The sequence below is a fragment of the Hyla sarda genome, chromosome 8, assembly GCF_029499605.1.
Source record: "Hyla sarda isolate aHylSar1 chromosome 8, aHylSar1.hap1, whole genome shotgun sequence".
In the NCBI taxonomy this organism is placed as follows: Eukaryota; Metazoa; Chordata; class Amphibia; order Anura; family Hylidae; genus Hyla; species Hyla sarda.
Window position 1 is genome coordinate 63,045,710 of NC_079196.1, and position 21,613 is coordinate 63,067,322.

At 38.6% G+C, this 21,613-nt stretch overlaps 1 protein-coding gene across 1 annotated transcript in view; it reads right to left on the reverse strand.

The window, feature by feature from the left end:
• Positions 1 to 780: 780 nt before the first annotated feature.
• TTN (titin) overlaps positions 781 to 21,613 on the reverse strand; it is a 287,825-nt gene continuing 266,992 nt past the window's right edge. The window contains exons 301-323 of the mRNA XM_056536637.1: positions 19,448 to 21,514; positions 19,055 to 19,357; positions 18,530 to 18,835; positions 18,103 to 18,393; positions 17,711 to 18,007; positions 17,323 to 17,628; positions 16,359 to 16,664; positions 15,972 to 16,253; positions 15,277 to 15,870; positions 14,897 to 15,184; positions 14,471 to 14,770; positions 13,988 to 14,290; positions 13,331 to 13,633; positions 12,642 to 13,226; positions 12,235 to 12,540; positions 11,853 to 12,152; positions 11,120 to 11,695; positions 10,711 to 11,016; positions 9,989 to 10,582; positions 4,004 to 9,891; positions 3,318 to 3,471; positions 2,854 to 3,144; positions 781 to 2,010 (exon numbers count right to left, since the gene is read on the reverse strand). Of these exons, the coding sequence (XP_056392612.1) occupies positions 1,712 to 2,010; positions 2,854 to 3,144; positions 3,318 to 3,471; positions 4,004 to 9,891; positions 9,989 to 10,582; positions 10,711 to 11,016; positions 11,120 to 11,695; positions 11,853 to 12,152; positions 12,235 to 12,540; positions 12,642 to 13,226; positions 13,331 to 13,633; positions 13,988 to 14,290; positions 14,471 to 14,770; positions 14,897 to 15,184; positions 15,277 to 15,870; positions 15,972 to 16,253; positions 16,359 to 16,664; positions 17,323 to 17,628; positions 17,711 to 18,007; positions 18,103 to 18,393; positions 18,530 to 18,835; positions 19,055 to 19,357; positions 19,448 to 21,514 (15,245 nt within the window). The 3' untranslated portion in view covers positions 781 to 1,711. The remainder of the gene's footprint in view (positions 2,011 to 2,853; positions 3,145 to 3,317; positions 3,472 to 4,003; positions 9,892 to 9,988; positions 10,583 to 10,710; positions 11,017 to 11,119; positions 11,696 to 11,852; positions 12,153 to 12,234; positions 12,541 to 12,641; positions 13,227 to 13,330; positions 13,634 to 13,987; positions 14,291 to 14,470; positions 14,771 to 14,896; positions 15,185 to 15,276; positions 15,871 to 15,971; positions 16,254 to 16,358; positions 16,665 to 17,322; positions 17,629 to 17,710; positions 18,008 to 18,102; positions 18,394 to 18,529; positions 18,836 to 19,054; positions 19,358 to 19,447; positions 21,515 to 21,613) is intronic.

Below are 21,613 nucleotides of genomic sequence, written 5' to 3' on the forward strand. Positions count from 1 at the left end.
AAGTCTTAGGGGATAAGATGTCTAGGGGCTGAGTATCCCTTTAAGGTGTCATTATACAAACAATTTTGATATGGTACAGGGACATGTCAAAAGTTTAAAAGTTGTGATCTCTCAGGGTCTGAATGTACAGATCCTGAGTGATCTCTAGATAAAGCATGGAGAAGAGCACTGTTATGCCCCCTGTTATGCCCCCATCTCATTACACATTCTATTATAAGTCTATGGAGCTTTTCTCATACAGTAAGAAGGGTTGTAGGGAGCCAGGGAGAGAAGTGCCTACCACTCAGACCCCGATAGAGCAAAACTTTGATGTGTCCCTGTGAAATGTCAATTTTTTTTATATAATGACAGGGACCAGTTTAGCTTGAGTTGTGAGAGTACAAAGACTAAGGATTTGTTCAGACAGCCGAATTTCCATGCGGAATTCCACACGGAGATTCCACAGAAGCAGAGTCCAATTTATTTCAATGGGAATCTGCTGCTCTGTTCACATAGAAGAATTCCTGCACTGGAAACATCTGGTGTGGAAATTCAAATTTCGGTGTCTGCAGAAAGAATAGACATGTCTACTCGTTCTGTGGATAACGCACAGAATGCATTGCCGTCTATGAGACGCATTCAGGGGCAATGTCCACACAGAGATCTTCCATGTGGACATTGCCATGTGAACATAGCCTAAACCTTGAGAAATGTATGTTGTGCTGATAAATAGTAGTTTTGCAAAGGCAACCCAGCAGTAAGATAGAATAATGAAAACACTGACCATAGGTTTATTGGTGCAGAATACATACTTTATTGCAATCAATGTACTATCTCCAGGAGGTTCATTAAATAAATACTAATACAAATACAATAAATACTACATGGAAGAGCTACAACAAAGTTAAAGGGCGTTAGAAGATGTTATCAACAGTTTCTGTAACTGTGGTGCTTTGCTTATATGCCCTGCTCTCACATCATGTAATACTTCCTATTCTACCACACTAACAATCACTGCACCCTATGAACCTCTTGGAAGTTTTGCCACTGATTCTGCACCCAAGTCTCTGAACTTGCTTCGATGAGGGTATGGCCAGGTGATGTTACTTGGAGCAAGTTGAGGGAGTCGGTATGTCAGAAAAAGGGCAGAGAAATATTTTTTTAACAAAGAGCTGGCCGCTTGCCCTTTGCTAAGAAACAAGAAATAGTCTCAGTAAACAGTTATTGTCCGCAAATAATGTAAACATTATAGCGTTGCCCACAGGAGGGTAGTTGCAAACAACGCCTAGTGTTTACAATTATTTCAAATAAATAGTGTTTGCATAATTCGTGTACAGCATCCTCTTTTGGGTGTAGGTCTTCAACAGGGAGTTTCTCAACCTGCTGAGGTATACTTAGACATCAACATGGTGTTGAGGCACATAGTTTAATGGTAGGCAAGGTATTCGCTTCCTCAGAAACTTTCTCCTGCCCACCGTTCCGTTGCATTTTTTAAAGTCACAAAATATATGGTACAGAACTCCATAACCGGTCAACTCGGCTATATACATTATGTACAGTATGTCAATTAATCTTTTAGCATCTTAAGTAAAATAAGAGTAAGATATAGTGTGCATCTATGGACCTTATGTTATACAGGTAGGTACAAAAATATTTCTCTATTTACAAATCCGTTCTCCCAGTCCTAGCGAATTACTTGTAAGAATACAAGTGAATGTAAACGAAAGTTTATTTAATGTGTCCGAACATTAATATTCACAGAAGCAGAATCCGAACCGAAAATGTTTGTAAGATTCAGTGTGTAACGTCCACCATCCTGTTGCTTAACGTCTGTGATGATGAGAGTGGTCAGGTCCTCACTGGTTTCAATGTGAACGCGTCCCTTTTGTTCTTTAGTAGGAACTGACTGCCCATTATGAGACCAAGCGATATCTGGAGTGGGTTCACCAGAAAAGGCACAAGCTACTGTAAGAACCTTTCCTATGTCAATGCTAACATCAGATGGTAGAGCTTCGATTTTGGGTGAACTCCCTTCAAGGAAAGAAAATATGTAGAAACATGTCAATACATATCTGTAAAACATATATCATACAGGAAATACTAAAAATTATCATGAAGTAATCTGAACATTCCTCTCAGCTTTCAGTGCTACGCCATTTACGCAACTCCCATTAATGTCAGAGGGAGTTATGTATATGCCTAAGACAGCTGGCTCAGATGTTTTCAGCTTTACGACCATCATTGGTCACTAAAAACAGGCCAGAGGTAATCGGGAAGCCATATCTAGGCTTTGTGGGCAAAATCCTTCATGACTTCTCTTCGTTACTTTAACAAACCCCAAGCATTTGTCCAGGTTTCACAGAGACATTGCTGGATTGCCAGTACTGTTGTTCTAGGAATCGTGTCTGTCCGACTTGTCTTCGCTAGTTCTGATGCCTGCACAGAAATTTGTTTAAAAGCAGCAGTTCTTTGGTTAGCACATTTGTAATGGAAATTCTCTGGCTTTAGCTGTTTTATGGTCAGTCAAAATCTGTCATGGATACTGCTATATTGCTAACATAATAATATGGGTAATTCTGGGTAAAAGGTGTAATGATACTAGTATGTGTTATGTTATGTGTTCACATCTGCTGGATTTACTATTTGGTCTACACTCCTCATGATTTAGGTGAAAAGCTTAAAGATGGCACCACTGTTTACAAATTATGCAGTCCTTGTATGGGGACAATCTGCTGTGAAAACTACTATCTTAAATAACACAAAGCTGAAAAAACAGGATTGTTTTTTTTTTTTTGTTGTACCATAATTAAACACAAGGCAAAATAATGAAAAGATATCCAAATACAGTTTATAGAGTAGATGTGTTGTGCTCACCTTTGGATCCTGCTGTGAGCATCCTGCTGCTGCTGCTGGATGAACTTTCCATTTGTCTTAGGCTTGAGGATTCCATCATGCTGCTGGAATGCATTTCCATGAAGGATGCTTCTTTCATTGAAGACAAACTTGCAAATTTGCTTTCGGAAACACTGCTGCTGCTCACACTGCTAAATGAGGCCTCTTGTCTGGAGGCCGACATTTGCATTGCTTGCATAGCAAAGCTTTCTTGTAGGCTGGCTTCACCAGCAGTTTTTAATACAACCTGTTTTGAAGGTTCTTCAACAAGACCTTTAAAGAAAAGCAAGAAAATGTTAATGCAAGGAAACACATTATGGAACATGTAAATAGTCTGCTTGGATACAGCTAAAACAACTTTTTCTCAACAGTAATTACCAGAATAAAGTCTATAACTCATAGCATGACAATAGTTGCCTTATTCATAATATTCATAAAATACTTACGGAGAACATTTAATGATGCAGTTGCAGAACATTGTCCGTGGTAATTTTTGGCTTTGATGGTGTATTTGCCACTGTCTTTCTCGGTTGCTCGCTGAATTTCAAGAGTGTATACATGCTTAGATCGGGACACTTTGATGTGAGATGAGACTGAAATCTTAAAAATTACACAAAATACAATTTAAAAAAACATGTAATAAAACAATTATTTCCAAGCCAAGAATGTGAAACATCATTGCTGTATATTGTGGCTCTTAACTGGAACACAAACACAAAAAAAGAGTATGTATCTTTACATTTTATCAGAAAAGGGCAAACATGCATCCAGCTAACTGCATACTCCAACAGTTCCATTTGGGACACAGAAAGTAAGGCAATGCCAGTTCATCATCATTGTGCCATTAGCTGCACATATGATGTTCCCAGGGCTTCATCAATAAGGGTCTGTTGTGTAGCTAAAGCATTAACTTTTTGCTACATCTCATTAAACTAAACTTATTATGCATTATACATTATTTTACATATAACTATAACTATATATATATATATATATATATATATATATATATATATATATATATATAACATAATGGTATTTACATTTCTACAATGTATCAATCTGTGTTCGTTGTTTACTTAATATTAAACTTTATGTTCCACATTTAGGATAGCAAAATAAAGTCACTTACCAGTACATTGTCTTTAAACCATTCAACTTCAGGAGTTGGATCACCTGTGATTTCACATGTGAAGATGACATTCTGACCTTCATTTGCATTTTGGGACTTGGGTTGGTAGACAAATAGCGGTGCATTTGATAACTCTTTGGTTAATGTCAGATCAAATTGGCATTTTATAATTCCGTGATCTGTTCTTGCTTCACAGGTTAGGATTCCTTGATCTTTACTGCTAACTTTTTTGATAGTTAGAGTTTGATCACTGCCACATACTCCATATCTGTAGTCTTCAGAGTTTTTCAGCTCATATCCATTTAGCACCCATTTTACATTTGATGCTCCCAATATGTTGGCCTTCAGGATGACTTTCTGACCTTCACTAAAACTGACACTGCTGATGGAAGCTTTAGTTTCAGTTTGAATGGTTTTGATTTCTTCTGAGACCAGATCAGTTTTGGTAACCTCTTCATGAATAGCAGCCTTTGATTTCTGAACAGATTTTGTAGATTCAATTACACTGGACACTTGAGAGAAAACACTTCTAAATGTCTGTCCCACAAACTGCAGGTTGGTTTTGGACACACCTCCTTCCCCAACAATCTCACAAACGTATTCTCCTTGGTCAGCTTCAGAAATATTGTGGATGTTTAACTCAAAAGTCCCATTAGAAGAGTAGTGGAAAGTGAAATGACCATCTTCCCTCAGCTTCTTGCCATCTTTAAACCATGACACTTCTCTACCATTAAGCAATGTGCTTTCAACAACACATGACAGTTTTGCTGTGTCATGGCTTGCCACAGCCTTCAAGTTTTGGGCAATCTTTGGAGCTGTAATAGCAGGTAATTGTACTTTGTCAGCAGGTGATTTGGCAGCTGACTTTTTTGGTGTAACTGGCTCTGGAGACTTCACTCGTTTTGGTGATTTTACTGATTCATGAGACTTTTTGTGAGGCTCTGGAGATTTTACCCTGGGTGGGGAAGTGACAGCTTTCTCCACTGCCTTTGAACGTTTAATTGTCAAAGTGAAGTGTGCTTCTTGCTTTCCTTCAGAATTTTCAACCACTACTGTGTAGCTTCCTTCATCAGACAGCTTAACAGATGTTATTTCAAAAGATGACGTATACCTTGTTGAAGTTATACGGTGGCGAGCAGAGGAGAGGATAGACTGTCCAGCAAGCTGCCATGTAACTGTTGGCGTTGGCTCACCATCAAAGTCACATGAAAATCTGATATGCTCACCTTCAGACACTGTCACAGATTGTGGCTTTGTTAGAATTTTTGCAGGTTCGGAAGTCTTAAATTTTCTGTGCACAACTCTTTCTTCTAGGGCTCTTGCTTCTGAAGCTGATAATCTCTTTTCTTCAGATGCATAAGCCTCATATGATTCTGTAGTTTCTCTTGTTGAAGTTATTTGAGATCTAACTTCCCTTCTCGCAGAACTTGCTTCCATTTCAGAAGTTTTCCTAAATGATGAAATTGCATAGTCCTCTGATTTCAGGAGCTCGGGGAAAGCAGACCTTGGCACCATATCATCTTTCCTCTTTGGTGTATAGGTGGTATAATCTGCTCCAGAAACTTCTAGTGTGGCATAGTCAGAAGCTTCACCTTTGTAGTTTGTACAAAGAGCACGGTATTGTCCACTATCTTCAGGTTGACAATCAATTATTTCCAGAGTTAAAACTCCACTGACATTGGAAATGTGGTACTTGCTGCTCTCCTGAATTTCAACACCATCATGATACCATTGAATTTCCCCAGTAGGTTTTGATTGCACATTAAGAATGAATCTAGTGTTCTGTCCTATAGGCACACGATGAGATCGCATTCTCAAAGTTATACGAGGAGCGTTGTCCAGTGTAAAAGGCTGTTGAGTCAAAACCTCATATTTCCTTTCTGATGTCTTCTGTGTTTTTAGAGCAGCTTTCATTGATTCATATCTTGAAAAGATATCAAATCTTGCCGTTCTTTCGAAACGTGAAAGTGATCTTTCACTAGAAACAGGGCTGGGAGACCGAGGCCTTGTTCTTTCAGGTGTAGGAGATCGTCTTTCTGAATCAGATGGTTTAGAACGAGGCCTTATTAGTTCTGACACAGGACGCATAAGTTCAATATAAGTTGGTGAAAGTGATCTTCGTCGGCCAAGTAATCTTGTTACTGCAGGAGATGTTTCCCGTGCCTTTCTTGTGACTTGGCTAACTTCTGCTTCCTCGGCTTCTTCAATTTGAGTTATTTGAGTTATTTCTCTTTCTCTTCTTGCCCTCAGTCTACTTTTTTCTTCTTTCGCCATATATTCAAGATCTCTTGAGTACTGAGAAAGCCTTTGAGTTGTGCTGTATGGGCGGAGTAATTCTTCATCTTCTCTTTCTTCAGTGATTCTTTGCTTTTGTCTGGGTGGTTTATACACAGCTCTCTCATAACGTTCTCTGAGGTCTGCATAACTTGTTGTTACTTCCTCTTTGGTTGGGATGTGGTAACTTGTGTACCTGGCTTCTGCCTCACTTGTCTTTTCTCTTCTCACATGAGCTTCTGGTGAGGTGTACCGAAGAGTTGATAGTTCAAATCTTGGAGGACTGCGACTGGGAGGAGAAGCAGAAAAGCCAAGTTCCAGCTCTTCTTCTAAGCGTAGTCGCTCCTCTTCAACTCTTTTCATAGCTAAATAGTCATCAACTGAGAGAAGTAGGTCATCATCTGAAACATCTCCAAGTGAGCGTCTTCTTGGTCTGTAATAAAGTTCATAATCTGGTGATGGTGTACGTCGACGAGCGGGCCTGACAGTTTCTAGATCATCCTGTGACAATTTTGGAATGCGCCATTTAGGCTTATATTGATCAGTGATGCGTGGTAGTGGCATTACATAGAATTGTTCCCACCTTGAAAGACGAATACGTTTTGGACGTTTTTGGACAACACGCTCAAGTGGTCCTGGCATTTCATATTGATCTCTCAATTTTTGGTACCATTTCATTTCAGACATTGGTACAAACTTTTTAATAGATTGATCTTCTTCAAGAGCAGACACAGCATGTACTCGTGGCTCTGGTATTTCATATGGCATACGAATTGCTTTGACTTCTTTCTTTGTCTCTTCTTTTGTAATTTCATATTCTCCCTTCACAGTTTTTGTGCTTACAGCTGGTTTGTACAAAATAGCAGCTTCCCTAAGAGCCTGTTGGGCTACTGGAGTGAGTGGAACTGAATCAGTACCTGCAAGGATTTCTGCCATTCTTAAAGTCTTGTCAATCTGTTTTTGAACATGTACTTTACGCTCTTCTTCAGATTTGTACTCATGTTTCACATATCTCATGCGTTCCACCTTTAGGTATGCTTGACAGCTTGTTGATCCTGCACTGTTTGTAGCAGTGACTCTGTAGTAGCCTGAATCTTCTGGAAGAGTGTCTCTAATGAAAAGAGCATAGTAATCAAGACCTTCATGAATTATGTCAATGTTGGTACCCAGTGCTAAGGTCTGACCATCTTTTTCCCATGCCAATGTTGGTTTTGGAGTACCAGAAACTCGAATTTCAAAGCGGACAGAATGACCCTCCTGACATTCAGCATTTGCCAGCAAGCGTTTAAACATTGGTCTTAAAGTATTGTCTGCTGCTGCTGGATGAGGAATGACGATAAGCCTAGCTTTGCAGCTGTCTTCACCATATCTGTTCTTTGCCACAACTGTATATTCAGCTTCATCGTCTGTGGTCAAATTATGAATGATCAGCTGGTACAATCCTTTATCAGTCTCAAAGGTATATTTCTTGTCATCCTCACCAGGTTTGATTTTCTGACCTGACTTAAGCCATGTGACTTGAGGGTCAGGATGGACTGTAATTGTTACACCAAATCTGATATTCTCACCAATATAAGCAGTACGATTAAACAGAGGTAAGGTAAACTCAGGAGGTCTCTCCAAAAGTCTCATAGCATCAATTCTACGCTTCACTTTCTTCACAGTTCTGCATCTGTAGTATTCATATTGTTCTCTCACACCGCTAACAAATAGTTCTCCATAGGAACTGTCCTCACCATAGTCGTTAACCACTTTGCATCTGTAGGTGCCATCATCTGATTTTCTTATGTCTTTAATGTAAAAGGTGGCTGTATCTTCATGATAGGTGATTTCATACTTGTCACTGGGTTCTAACTGACGGATGCCAAAGTACCAAGTGACTTGTGTAGATTGATCATAGTTTTCAATCTTGCATGAGAATTTGGCATAGCCTCCTTCTTCTCCAACAGCATGTGTTATTTGTCCAGCCAGTGGTCCAATTTCAATTGAAGCAACTTTCACCTTAGCCACTGTAATTCCTTTCTGGGACCTTATTGCACCACCACAAGAGATACGAGCAACAGAGACAACGAAATTCCATTCCTTCTTAATTAAACTTTGATAATAGCGCCTGTGTCTTAATGTCTTAATTACTTTTGTGCTTATCTTTTCAGTCTTCTGTTTCAACCATGGGTGCTCAAGAGCTTCTGCTGCAGTCATGCGACCCTTTCTTTCTTTCATCAAAAGTCGGTCTATGAAATCCATTGCTTCCAAGCTGATATCTTTAAAGGCTTCATCTTCAAAATTGTATTCAGCATTAGTAATGTTCTCAATAATCTGTTGGTTTGTTTCAGCAGCAAATGGATTGAGGCCACTAAGAAGTACATAGATAAGTGTACCGAGGGACCACATATCAGTTGCAGTGCTGACCAAATCATGTTGGTGAACTTCTGGTGCATAGTACTCTGGAGCAGAGAACTGAATTCTAAAACTTTCACCAGGTATCAACTGTCTTGCTTGACCAAACTCAGTAATTTTGATACTTGAGCTTCTCCTTGTTGTATATAGGATGTTTTCTGGTCTAATATCAAAATTTGCGACTCTCTTGGAATGAAGGAAGTCAAGAGCTTCACAAAGTTGGCGGACGTATGAAACAATTTCCCTTTCAGAAATGTCAAATCCTGGTGCACTGATTCTTTCAAATATGTCAACTCCAGATATAAACTCAAAGATCATAACAAGCTCCTCTAGACTATCAAATGACTCATGAAGGTACAAGATGTTCTTGTGGCGAGCAATGTTAAGTATAGAAATTTCTTTCTTCACTGCAACCTGATCAGTACCTTTAACTTTTACAAACTTGGCAAGGTATGTCTTCTTTGAAGAATTTTCAATACAACGATGAGCAATGCCAAACTGTCCATGTCCCAGTTCTTCAGCAATGGAGTACCTTTCATGAAGCACTTTAGTGGAAGAATGTTCTGCTTTGGTGGTGGAGATTTCTACTTCTGAAACCTCATCATCGTAATTCAACATTCTTGTTTTGTCTTCTTTTGTAACAACTGGATCTGTTGGGTCAGATGGTTTACTCTGTCCAAATTTATTTTCAGCTATTACTCTGAACTGGTATCTTGTTTTGCCAAATAAGTTAACCACAGTATATCGAGTCTCACGAGATTGTGCAACTCGAATCCATCTCTCGGCTGTAGTGGCGCACTTCTCAATGATGTAGTTGGTAATTTTGCTTCCACCATCAGTTGCTGGGGCACTCCAGGTTAAATTGACAGAATCTCTTGAAACATCACTGACTTTGAGTCCTCTGGGTGGGTCAGGAACATCGGCTACATCTAGTTCTACTGTCTTCTGATCAATTCCAAATCTGTTCTTTGCGCAGACCACATAAAAGCCAGCATCTTTTCTGTCCACACCATTTGAGAACACAAGTGATGTAAATGACCGGGTAACAATAACTTGATATTGTCCATTGTTGTCAATAAGATCCTGTCCCTTCTGCCATGTAATGACTGGGTCTGGTTTGCCAGAGAATGGGATTTTGATACTGACAACTTCTCCTCTCAGGGCATGAACAGCACCCATTCCTTCCAGATGTTTAGGTAGATTAATTTTAGCAGGAACTGTATTAAATAAAAAAAGAGAAATAAAAAATTGTTAGTTTCAAAACAGAAAAATGTACATATCAAATTTAAAAGAATCTTAGAAAATTATGTTTACCTTCCACATCCAAGGAAGCTGTAGCGGAAATAGACCCTCCTTGGTTTGTTGCCCTAACTTGGTAAACTGTAGCATCATCTTCGAAGACATTTGTGATAACAAGCTGATAATATCCGCCCTTATATTCTTGTAGCTTTACCTTTTCTCCATCTGCAAGTATCTCTTTGCCTTGTTTAAACCATTTAACAACAGGCTTTGGATGGCCAACAATTTTGCAGACAAATGTAGCTGTGCTCTGGTATCTAACATTTAGGTTTCTCAGCTCTTCCTTAAACTGTGGAGCGCGGATTGGTACATCAGATTTAGGAACAATTGGGTCAGATGTTTCACTCCATTCACTTTCACCTCCAAGATTTTGACATTTAACACGGAAATCATATTCAAGATCTTCAATGAGACCTTTAACAGAGTAGACTGTTTCATGAATTTCCTCCGTTGTCACAGAAATCCATTTGTTCTGCTTCTTTTCACGTTTCTCAAGGAAGTAATTTGTAATTTTTGCTCCGCCATCACTGGCTGGTGGCTTCCATGAAACAACACAGGAATCCTTTGTTATGGCTGTAACCACTGGTTTAGCTGGGGCTCCCGGTTTTTCTACAATAAAATTTTGTAATATTTTAATAACAGTTTTCTAATAATTTTTTTTTAAATACCATCTCAGTCTTCCATATATATATATATATATATATATATATATATATATATATCATTTTTCTACTCACCAAATGGACTCTTGATTGCAACAATTGATGGTATCTCCAAAGGTTCGCTGATGCCATATAAGTTTTGAGCAGAAACACGGAAGTAATAGGCAGCATTTTCTACCAGATTAACAATGCGGCAGGTAGTTCCAGAAATTGCAGAAGACACCAGCTGCCACTCTTCACCTTCCTTAGCTTCTCTGCGTTCCACTACATAGTTAGTCACCATTGATCCACCATCATCTTCTGGGGGCTTCCAGCTAATTACAACAGAATTTTTCAGCAATGCATCAACAACTATTGGACCTGTTGGTATATCCGGTTTGTCTGTAGAGGAAAATATATTTTTTTTTTATTTAATCAAATTTCATACAGTAAAACTCAAAAGTATTGCATTAAGAATATTGTGTTATTATACAAAATAATATACCTTGTATTTCAACATTAAGTACTGTGTCAACTGTTCCAAATATGTTGCTTAGCTGCACCTTGTATTTGCCAGCATGGCTCTTATGCTGCACGTTCTTTATGACAAGGTGGGTATAATGCTCAGTATTTTCAATAGTGATATTTTCAGAAGATTTCAATGGTTTTTTGCCATGGAACCATGTAATGGCTGGCACAGGACGTCCAATATATGCCACATGAAGGCGAAGAGTTGTGCCTACGCCTGCATTATATTTCTCCTTTAGAGGGAATCCTGGATGGAACTGTGGAGTAGCTTCCAAAAGTAGCTTGCCACTTGTTTCGATTTCTCCAGCATCATTAACTGCAATACAAGTATAGAGTCCTTCATCTTCCTGCTCTTCAGTCACGACAGTAAGTGTGTGGTTACGACCATCTGAGGACATTTTGTACTTGCGACTTTGTACCAATTCTTTGCCAAAACGGTACCATTTGATGTCAGGCAATGGTCTACCAACAATCTGGCAGGTTAATTTGGCACTTTCACCTAGTTTGGTTGTGACATCTTTTATTTCTGCACGTAGACCAGGAGCTTCCCCGGCTGTGTAAAAAAAAAATATATATATATATATTTATATATATTTATATAAATACATTTTAGTAACTAGAATGTGCTAAATTACATTTTTTTTTTGTAACACATATTTTTGCAACGCACATTACAAATATTGATAAATTACTGGTAATGGAGAACTTACAAGTTAGTTTAGTTTTCACTGTCATTGCTGTTCTACGAGGTCGACTAATTCCAGTTTCGTTTTCTGCAGATACTCTGAATTCATATTCAGTAGCTTCCAGTAAGCCTCCCATCGTGAACTGCCTGTCCTTGATGCGCTCTTTATTGCACTTCTTCCAGGCACTGTCTCCAGACTGTCTGTATTCAACCCAGAATCCAAGGATGTCTTTACCTCCATCACACTCTGGTTTTTCCCATTGTATTGTTATACTGTCTTTTGATACAGATGTGACTTCAATTTCACCTGGTTGGCTTGGTTTGTCTGGAAAGAACATACAAAAATGTTAATAACAAAATATTTATACTAGCTTTTCTAAAATGTTATGACGTATTTGACCACTTACCAAATGGATCTTTACAAATAACTGAATCAGATGCTGGGCTTGGCTCACTCAGTCCTATATCATTTTGAGCAATAATGCGGAACTGATATTCAGCATCTGGTACAAGTCCAGTGATTGTATACATAGTTGTAGTGATATGGGTCTTATTGTGTCTAACCCATTTATCTGTGGTGGACTCTTTGCGTTCAATATAGTATCCTGTGACTCGAGAACCACCGTCATCTCTAGGACGAGACCATGATAGACTGACTGTGCTCTTTGTGACATCAACAATTTCTGCTGTGTTGCTTGGAGGCTCGGGTACATCTGCAATTTGATAAGTACACAGTTAAAGCATACACAATGTAATATATAACTTTTAACAACATGATTATTCATGTTCATCAATAGGGACAATTAATACTCACTGAGTTGTGTCTTTGGTACAGCAGATTCCTCTGATTTAAGTGGACGACTAACACCAAACTGGTTTTCACTTGAAACACGGAAATGATATTCAACATTTTCTTTGAGTCCTTTAACAACAAAAGATGTTTGTTTCACACGTGAATCGACTGTAAACCATGCAGTCTTTGGCACTTCTCTTCTTTCAACAATGTAGCCAAGGATATCCGAACCCCCATCATCAGCAGGGGCTCTCCAGCTTACTCTCACAGAGCGGGCCTGGATGTCATCATATTCCAGAGGACCTTCTGGAGTATCTGGGCTTCCAATAACTTTGACCTTAATGTAAACTGCCTTTTTGCCACATTTGTTCTCAAGAATCAAGTCATAAGTTCCAGAGTCCTCCCTTACAGCATCTTTAATGACAAGTTCGGTGTGAGTGTCAGTAGTTGCAATCATTGCTCGTTTGCTGACGTCCCGGCCTTCCTTGGTCCATTTACATATTGGGATGGGTTTGCCTTTTATTGGTATGGTTATTCTAATTGCACTACCTTGCCTTACAACAAGACCTTCTTGGTATTTCTCATCCAATTCATAATCAGGATATGCTGTAAAAAAACAGATTGAAAGGAATTGATTATGCAATCCAACTGCTAATATATTATGTGAATTCACAATCTTGTCAGAAGATTACGATTTGTTAATATCTTACCAAGCATTTCAGTGATCTTAACAGTTCCTGGAACATCTGCTGGCTCTCCAGGTCCTCCAGCGTTGCATGCCAAAACATGGAACCTGTATTCTGCTCCTTGTGGTAAGTGAGTAAGGGTATATTCACAGATCTTAGTTGGTGTTGTATTGCATTTAGTCCATTCATATTGATCAACCTTTTGCATTTCAATTAGGTAACCAGTGACCCTAGATCCTCCTTCCTCTTCTGGTGGACTCCAAGCCAATGAAACAGATGTTCTTGTTGTATCAGTTACTCTTGGATTCTGTGGCTTAGCAGGAGGAGCTGTAAAATACAGTTGAACATTTCATTAAGTTTCATTAAATTAAGTTTAACAATTTAGGGCATATGGACAACAAAGAGAAGGATGTTTGCTTGAAACCATCCTCTAGTAGCCAAAGTGGAGTTCTACTGCTATGAATTCCTCTTGCTCTGGAATACATTGGGTAACCAAGTGTTACAAATAAATTAATAATTCCCAAGTTATACTATATTTCCCTAGCTTGACAACCCATTACAGACTCTTCATACAAATAATGACTTCCACTTGGTTAATGTAATAAGTGTTTGTACACTCTACAAAAAAACTATAAAACATATTAAGTAAATAATAAAATAATGTCTCTTGGCGTCATATACCTATTGGATCCATGGCAACTGCAGATTTAGAGGGGCGGCTCGGTTTTCCAACACCTCTTGCATTAATAGCTGTAATACGATGTTCATATTCCAAGCCCTCAATAAGTCCAGTAGACCGATAGCGTGTCATTGTCACTGGCACTTTATTTGCACGAACCCAACGATCAGCTCTGACCTCTTTGCGCTCTACAATATAACCAATGATCTGTGATCCACCGTCTTCATCTGGAGCATTCCAAGTTATGGTCATACCATCACGTGACACATCAAACACTTGTGGAGTCTCTGGTGGTCCAGGAATGCCTAAAATATGACAGCAGATACCAATGATCAGTTAACAGTTAGAAATATGGCCAAAATCTGCCTATGTTATTACCATCAATGCTTAGCTTTTTGTTTAGTGCACTTTTTAAATAATTACAGGAAAAATATGATCCAAGAAAATAAATATTGGTATAAAGAATATGTTTAGAATATACTTACTTATTCTGCTCTTGCATTCCACAACCTCAGATTGTAGATAGGAACCAATGCCAAAGCGATTTGTAGCTGCCACTCTGAATACATATTCATTGTCTTCAGTGAGTCTTGTGAATTTGTACAATGTTCTTGTGACAGACTCAGAAACTGGTAACCATCCAGGACGGTGAGCATCCCGTTGTTCAACTACATAGCCACTTATCGTAGCCCCGCCATCCATAAGTGGTGGTTGCCAGGAAATAGATACTGATGTGCCATCAATTTCATCAATCGAAATTGGTCCAACAGGTGGTCCAGGTTTGTCTTTTATCAAGAAGAAATAAATAATGTAATTTTTAATTGCATGTAATTTAATGCACATGTAATTTTTTTTATAGAACCAATCTCTTTTTTCTGTTTTAATAACAGAAATAAAAAAACAGTACTCACCAAGAATGATAACTTTAATTGTTTCAGAAACTGTTCCAGTTGTATTTTTCAGTTCAATAATATAATCTCCAGTATCATTGATAGTAGTCTCACGAATGGTTAGTTTGGCTACTTTATTCACAGTTTCAATCTTAACACGGTCAACCTCCTTTATCTTGGAGCCTGCAAAGAACCATGATGCTGTAGGAGGAGGGCGACCATGAATGGGTAAGGCAAGCTCGATTGGTCTACCACATGGCACATGAACAATCTTCTGAGGTATTCCAGCCAGATCAATGGATGGCATGACTACAGAGAAAGAGGCAAGGTAAGTCAAAAAATTTACACAAGATTGTAGACAAAGTATATATAATAAATAACTTTTGAAATTATTATTTTACCTTTCTGGTCTTGAACAGTCACCGCAGTTACAATCTCCTGTGGTTCAGAGACACCCTTTTGGTTTTGTGCTCTGACTCTGAACAGATACTGTTCACCTTCATTTAGTGATGTAACAGTGTAGTTAAGTACTGTTGGTTTCAGAGTTGCAACTTTCATCCATTTCTCTGTTCCAGCTCTACAAGCTTCAATGACGTAGCCAGTTAGTCTGCTGCCACCATCATGAAGAGGTTTCTCCCATGCCAGTGATACTGTAGATTTAGTTACGTCAGCAATCTCCAGTTTTTGTGGTACCATTGGAACCTCAGATACTAATACTGCATCAGATGTTTCACACGGTTCACCAATTCCATAAATATTTTCTGGCAAAATTCTAAAGTAGTACATTAGTCCTTCTACCAGACCAGTGACTCTATAAATTGTCTTATTGCATTTTGTAGTTACTGTCTTGAAGGCTCTCATGGCAGCTTCACGTCTTTCAATTATGTAGTTATTAACTGGGGCTCCACCATCCAGTTTTGGCACATCCCAAGTGAGTGTGACTGAATCTCTGGAGACTTCCTTTACTTTCACTGCAGCACAAGGGCCTGGAGAATCTGAAAGACAAAACATAACCATGATGCATTGTAAATTAGATGCTTATGTGATATTAATCTTAAAACAACTTTAGAATTGGACTCATGTTTAACTGTCTTACCATAAACTTTAACTACAACTGTGGCTGATTTCTTGCCAGATTGGTTGACAGCCTCGATAATATATTTTCCAGCATCATATCTGTTCACCTTCTCAATTACAAGTAAGGTATAGCTGTCTGTAATATCAATGATAGCTCGGCTTGCAAGATCAATGCCCTCCTTTCTCCATGTGATTGTTGGAGAAGGTCTTCCAGACACAGATACCATAAGACGTAGAGAGCCACCAGCTCTGACTGTAACAATCTTTTTAAGATCATCGGCAAGCTCCAAGTCAGGAATTTCTGAAGAACAAAATACAAGGAATTAATAAATATCAACAAATACACATAACATATCCATATAGCTAGCGAGATAAATAAATAGATGTTTTTCTTTATATACATTACCTATTCTTTCAACTGGCTCAATTTCAGCTGATGATTCGCTAAATTCACTTGAGCCATTAACATTTGTAGCAGCAACTCTAAAGAGGTATTTCTGGTTTGTCTTCAAACCTGTGATTGTAAATTCAGGATTTCTTAGGACAGCAGTAGTGTGTGGTCTGTACCATTGATCAGTGCCTTCTTCTTGTACTTCAAGAACATATCCTACAATGTCAGAACCTCCATCATACAAAGGCTTAGACCATGCCAAGCTGATACTCTGTTTGGTGGTGTCCACAACTCTTGGAACAGATGGGGCTGCTGGGGTATCTAGAAAAAATTGAGAATATTTTATTTAATAACTATACTTGTTCATATAACTTTATAAAAAAATGTTTTACTTTCACTTTCAATATTTTTTATTATTTTCAAAGAAATGAAAAGTGCAGATTACATAAACAATAAACAGGAGACATACGCAGCTGTCATTATAGTAAAAGTATCTAATCATCTTGATGAGTATGTATCTCATTATCATTTTGAGGCTATAAAGCAAGTAAAAGATGAACAAGAAAACATTCATGTTAAGGGAGAAGAACAGAACAGTATGTCTGAGTGAGTTTATAAACATAAGTGTTTGTCTGCTCAAGTATCTTAAAATGGACAGTCTGAATAATTGGTGTGCCAAACTGATAAGATTAATCAGAGTGTTGATAAGGATAGCATATATCATAGGGATGTAAATTACAGCGGGATAGGGTTGATTTATAATCTCTGAGTAGAGAACTTTTTTAAGTTTAATTTTAAGTTGTAATGGTAACTTCTAGTATCCTGTGAACAGCCATTTAAGTTTTTATTACGGTAATAGTTTCCAGAAGTAATCCTTCAAATATTTTATTTGCTCTTCTATGTCTCATACTAAATATTTTTTTTTAATTAGTTTTATTTCAAGAGTTTTATGAAATCACAAACAACAAAAAAAACTTACAGCTAGGTTCTTTGCACAGGATATATGGAGATGAGTCACTGGGTTCACTGTTTCCAGCTGCATTAACTGCACTAACACGGAATTGATATTCACTTCCTTCCAATAAGCCAGTTATCTTCAAGCGGGTGTCATAAATGGTGTAGTCCTTGTTCACTCTTGTCCATCTTACACTCTTCTTCTCCCTCTTGTCTACAATGTAAGTGCTAATTTCACTACCGCCATCTGATTCTGGTTTAAGCCACTGAATAATGACATGGTCTTTGCCAACTCCAACAGCTTCAGGTGCACCCGGAGGTGATGGAATAGCTGTAAAAATATTACATATTAAGTATTTTGCAGACAATTCCTTAAATACTTTTCACATAACCAAAAAAATTACACTACTTACTGAATGAATTCATTGCAACAATGGGTTCAGACTCAACTGGAAGACCTGGTCCGTACTTGTTAACTGCCCTTATACGGAATATATACTCATTGTGTTTTATCAGCCTGGTCACATTGCATGAAAGAGTCTGACACTCAGGTTCAACAATAGCCCAATTGAGACGGCTGGTTTCACGACGTTCAACAATGTAGTGAGTTATTTCAGCACCTCCATCTTCTTGTGGTGAACTCCATGCTAGGGTGCATTTCTCTTCTGTAACTCTACTGATATTGATTTTTCCTGGAGCACCTGGAGAATCTACAAAGTAAAATAATTTCATTGTAATGTAACTTTTCCTACACACTATGATTTCCCTCAGTACAACTCATGATACACTGTATGGGTAGACTTACCAAGTACTTTAACAATTACAGAAACGGACTTCGTTCCACTTGCGTTTTTAACTGTTAAAGTATATTTCCCAGTATCACTTCTGTCACAGAATTTGACAATTGCCACGGCACGCTTGCTTGTGTACTGTAAAGAGATCTTTTCACAGAGTTCAAGTTCTTTGTCTCCCTTTGACCAGAACACTTTAGGCTCTGGCTTGCCACCAATAGATGCATCAAGTACTAGATCAGAACCTGCTCTTATGGTAACAACATCTCCTTGTAGTTTACTGTCAAGTTCAGCTTTGGGAGGTGCTAAAGTAATAAAATAAATGAAAAGTGTTTTAATGAGTAATGTAATTTTTAAGTAGATTGACGCAATGAAACTCTTATTCCTACAAATTATTATTAGTTTTGTGAGAAAGGAAATAAAACTTCATACAAAACTTACAATATTCATCTTTGCAAGTGACAGCACCAGTGGACACAGATGGGGCACTTATTACTCCAGAAGCATTCTTGGCAAGTACACGGAACTCATACACTTCTCCTTCGCTAAGAGCTGTCACATTGAAGAAGTTTTCTGAAATTGTAGTGTAGTTACATTTCAGCCAGCGGCCGTCTCCAGCTTCGTTGTATGGTTTGCGTTCTACAATGTAACCCACAATTTTGCTACCACCATCATAAAGAGGAGTAGACCAGCTCAGTGCGACTGAAGATCTTGTAACATCTGTTACTTCTGGTCTTCCTGGGGGATCTGGAAAAACAAAAATCCAGTATTTTCACTGTGTAAAATGTTTTCCTAAAAGCATTTCAAAGTCTATGTTGAACATAAAGGAAATTAAATAAATAAACACACTACGGCAATATAGTAACCTAAGGGAGTCAACACAAAGCAGCATAGTGTATAATTTACATGCAGATTTGAAAATAAGTATCTGAAATGACTCTTTTATTTAGAATACCATTTACTTACCAACAGGATTCTGAGCCATTAAAGGTCTTGAGGCTTCACTGGCCTTGCTGATACCAGCAGCATTCAAAGCATATACTCTGAATTGATACTCCAGACCTTCAACCAATCCTGTTACTTTGTAATTGCAGTCAAAACATGGGATCTTGTTATCCTTCACCCACAGAATAGTGTTACGTTCTTTCTTCTCAATCCAGTATCCTGCAACTTTGCTTCCACCATCATGATATGGTTCTTCCCATCGGATGCCCATGGCATTGGCAGAAACAGAGTATACTTCTGGTCTAGTTGGTGGGCTTGGTGGTACTAATTAAAGGAAATACAAGAGTATGTTATATTACTGCATATCAACATTCACTTTGCTACAGAATATGTATTAAGAAAAAGTGTCCTTACCAAAAGGATGTTCAGCAACAATAGGTGTAGATTCAAGAGGCTTGCTGACACCAAACCTGTTTTCTGCACTGACACGGAAGGTATATTCCATGTATTTGGTAAGGTGGGTAACTTTGATCTGTGTACGTTTTACACTGGAGTTAACAAGCTGCCAGGAAGTGGTGCCAGATTCACGTTTCTCAACAATATAGTTTGTGATGTCAGTTCCACCATTATCTTCAGGTTCAGCCCAAGACAATACACATGACTCAACAGATACAGAGGAAACTTCAATTGGTCCAGTGACAGGGCCTGGTCTTCCAATCACTGTTACTGTGACAGTGAATGTTTTCACACCAGCTGTATTTTCAAGTGTCAGGTAGTATCTTCCAGAGTCACCTCTCATGCTGTCTTTAACAGTCAGAGTTGTTCTGTCTTTTGTTGTCTTAATGCTTACTCTGTCAGTTTCTTTCAGTCTCATTTCCTCCAATTTCCATGTAACCTTTGGAACTGGACGGCCACTGATTGGTATGTCGATTGTAAAATTGCTTCCTGCTTTGCAAGTGATTAGTTGCCTGGTGATGCCACTTAAGTCAGCTGTAGGCTCAATCTGAGGTTCCTTAATAATGACAGATGAGAATGCTTCTCTTGCCTCACTGTATCCCGCATCATTCTTTGCACGAACACGGAACTCATATTCAGTATTTTCTGTCAGATTATCAATTGTCAGAGTTAAAAGTTTTGTTTGACCAACCTCAAACCAGTGATCTGATCCCTTCTGTTTTGCTTCAATGAGATAGGAGGAGATACGACTTCCACCATCGTGGTCAGGTTTCAGCCAAGCTAATGTTACAGATGACTTGCTTGTATCTATGATGTCTAATCTCTTTGGTGGTGCTGGCTCTTCAGTTGCCACAATGGGTTCTGGTGTTTCATAAGCCTCTCCTACACCATATTCATTTTCTGCTGAAACGCGGAAGTAGTATGGTTGACCTTCCAGAAGATCTGTAACCTTAATTATTTGTCTATTGCACTTTTCACTAACTACTTGCCAGCTGCGACGACTTGCTTCACGTCTCTGTACTACATAGTGGTGAATACGTGCACCTCCATCATTGATAGGAGCATCCCATAACAAAGTAATAGATCCTCTTGTCACATCCTTGAATGTAATTGGGCCTGGTGGTCCTGGGGAATCTAGCACCTTCACAGTAAATGTAATAGACTTGCTGCCACTGTTGTTCTCTACAGTGAAAGTGTACTTGCCAGCATCATATCTATTACAGTCTTCCACTGTCAGGGTACTGAATGAGTCTGTAGTATGAATATCCGCCCTCACACTAAGGTCAGAGTCTGGCTTTGTCCAGATAGCAGTTGGTGTGGGTCTGCCCTTGAAGGCAATGAAGAGACGAATGCTTGCCCCAGCTCTCACAATGTGTGTTTGTTTAAAGTTGGCATCAATATCGATTTCTGGAGATGTTAGTCTGTCAGTAGTTTGTACTGTAGCAGGAACTTCACAACTGTCTCCTTTGCCTGCTCCATTCACTGCAGAAACTCTAAACTTGTAGTTTTCACCAGATTCCAGATCTACAACTGTATATTTTGTGGCTACTACAGCTTCCGCGTTCACTTTGTGCCATTCACCAAGATCAGCTTTGCACATTTCAATAATGTATCCAATAATTTCCATGCCACCATCAAATGCTGGTTTTGTCCATTCCAGGCTTACTGATGTCTTACTAGTATCACTAACTTTGACAATACTAGGAGCGCTAGGTGGATTAACAGGCTCTTTGCATTTTATCAGTCTGGATATTCCACTTGGTTCTCCAACACCTGCATCATTTTCTGCAGCTACACGGAACTCATATTCATTTCCTTCAACCAGGCCAGTTACTCTATATCTGGTTTCAGTGATAGGTTTCTTGCTTGATACTTTAACCCATCTCAAGCTCTTCTTTTCTCTTCTTTCCAAGATGTACTGCTTTATTTCATTTCCACCATCAGATTTTGGTCTTGCCCATGTTACAGTAATGCTTTCTCCTGTCACATGAGTGGAATCTGGTATGCCTGGTGCATCTGGAACAGCTAAAAAACAAGTATAGACATATTAATAATTGATTACTTATCTAGATGAGATATACAATCATTATACATTTATTTTTATCTTAAGTAGAATTTCTGACT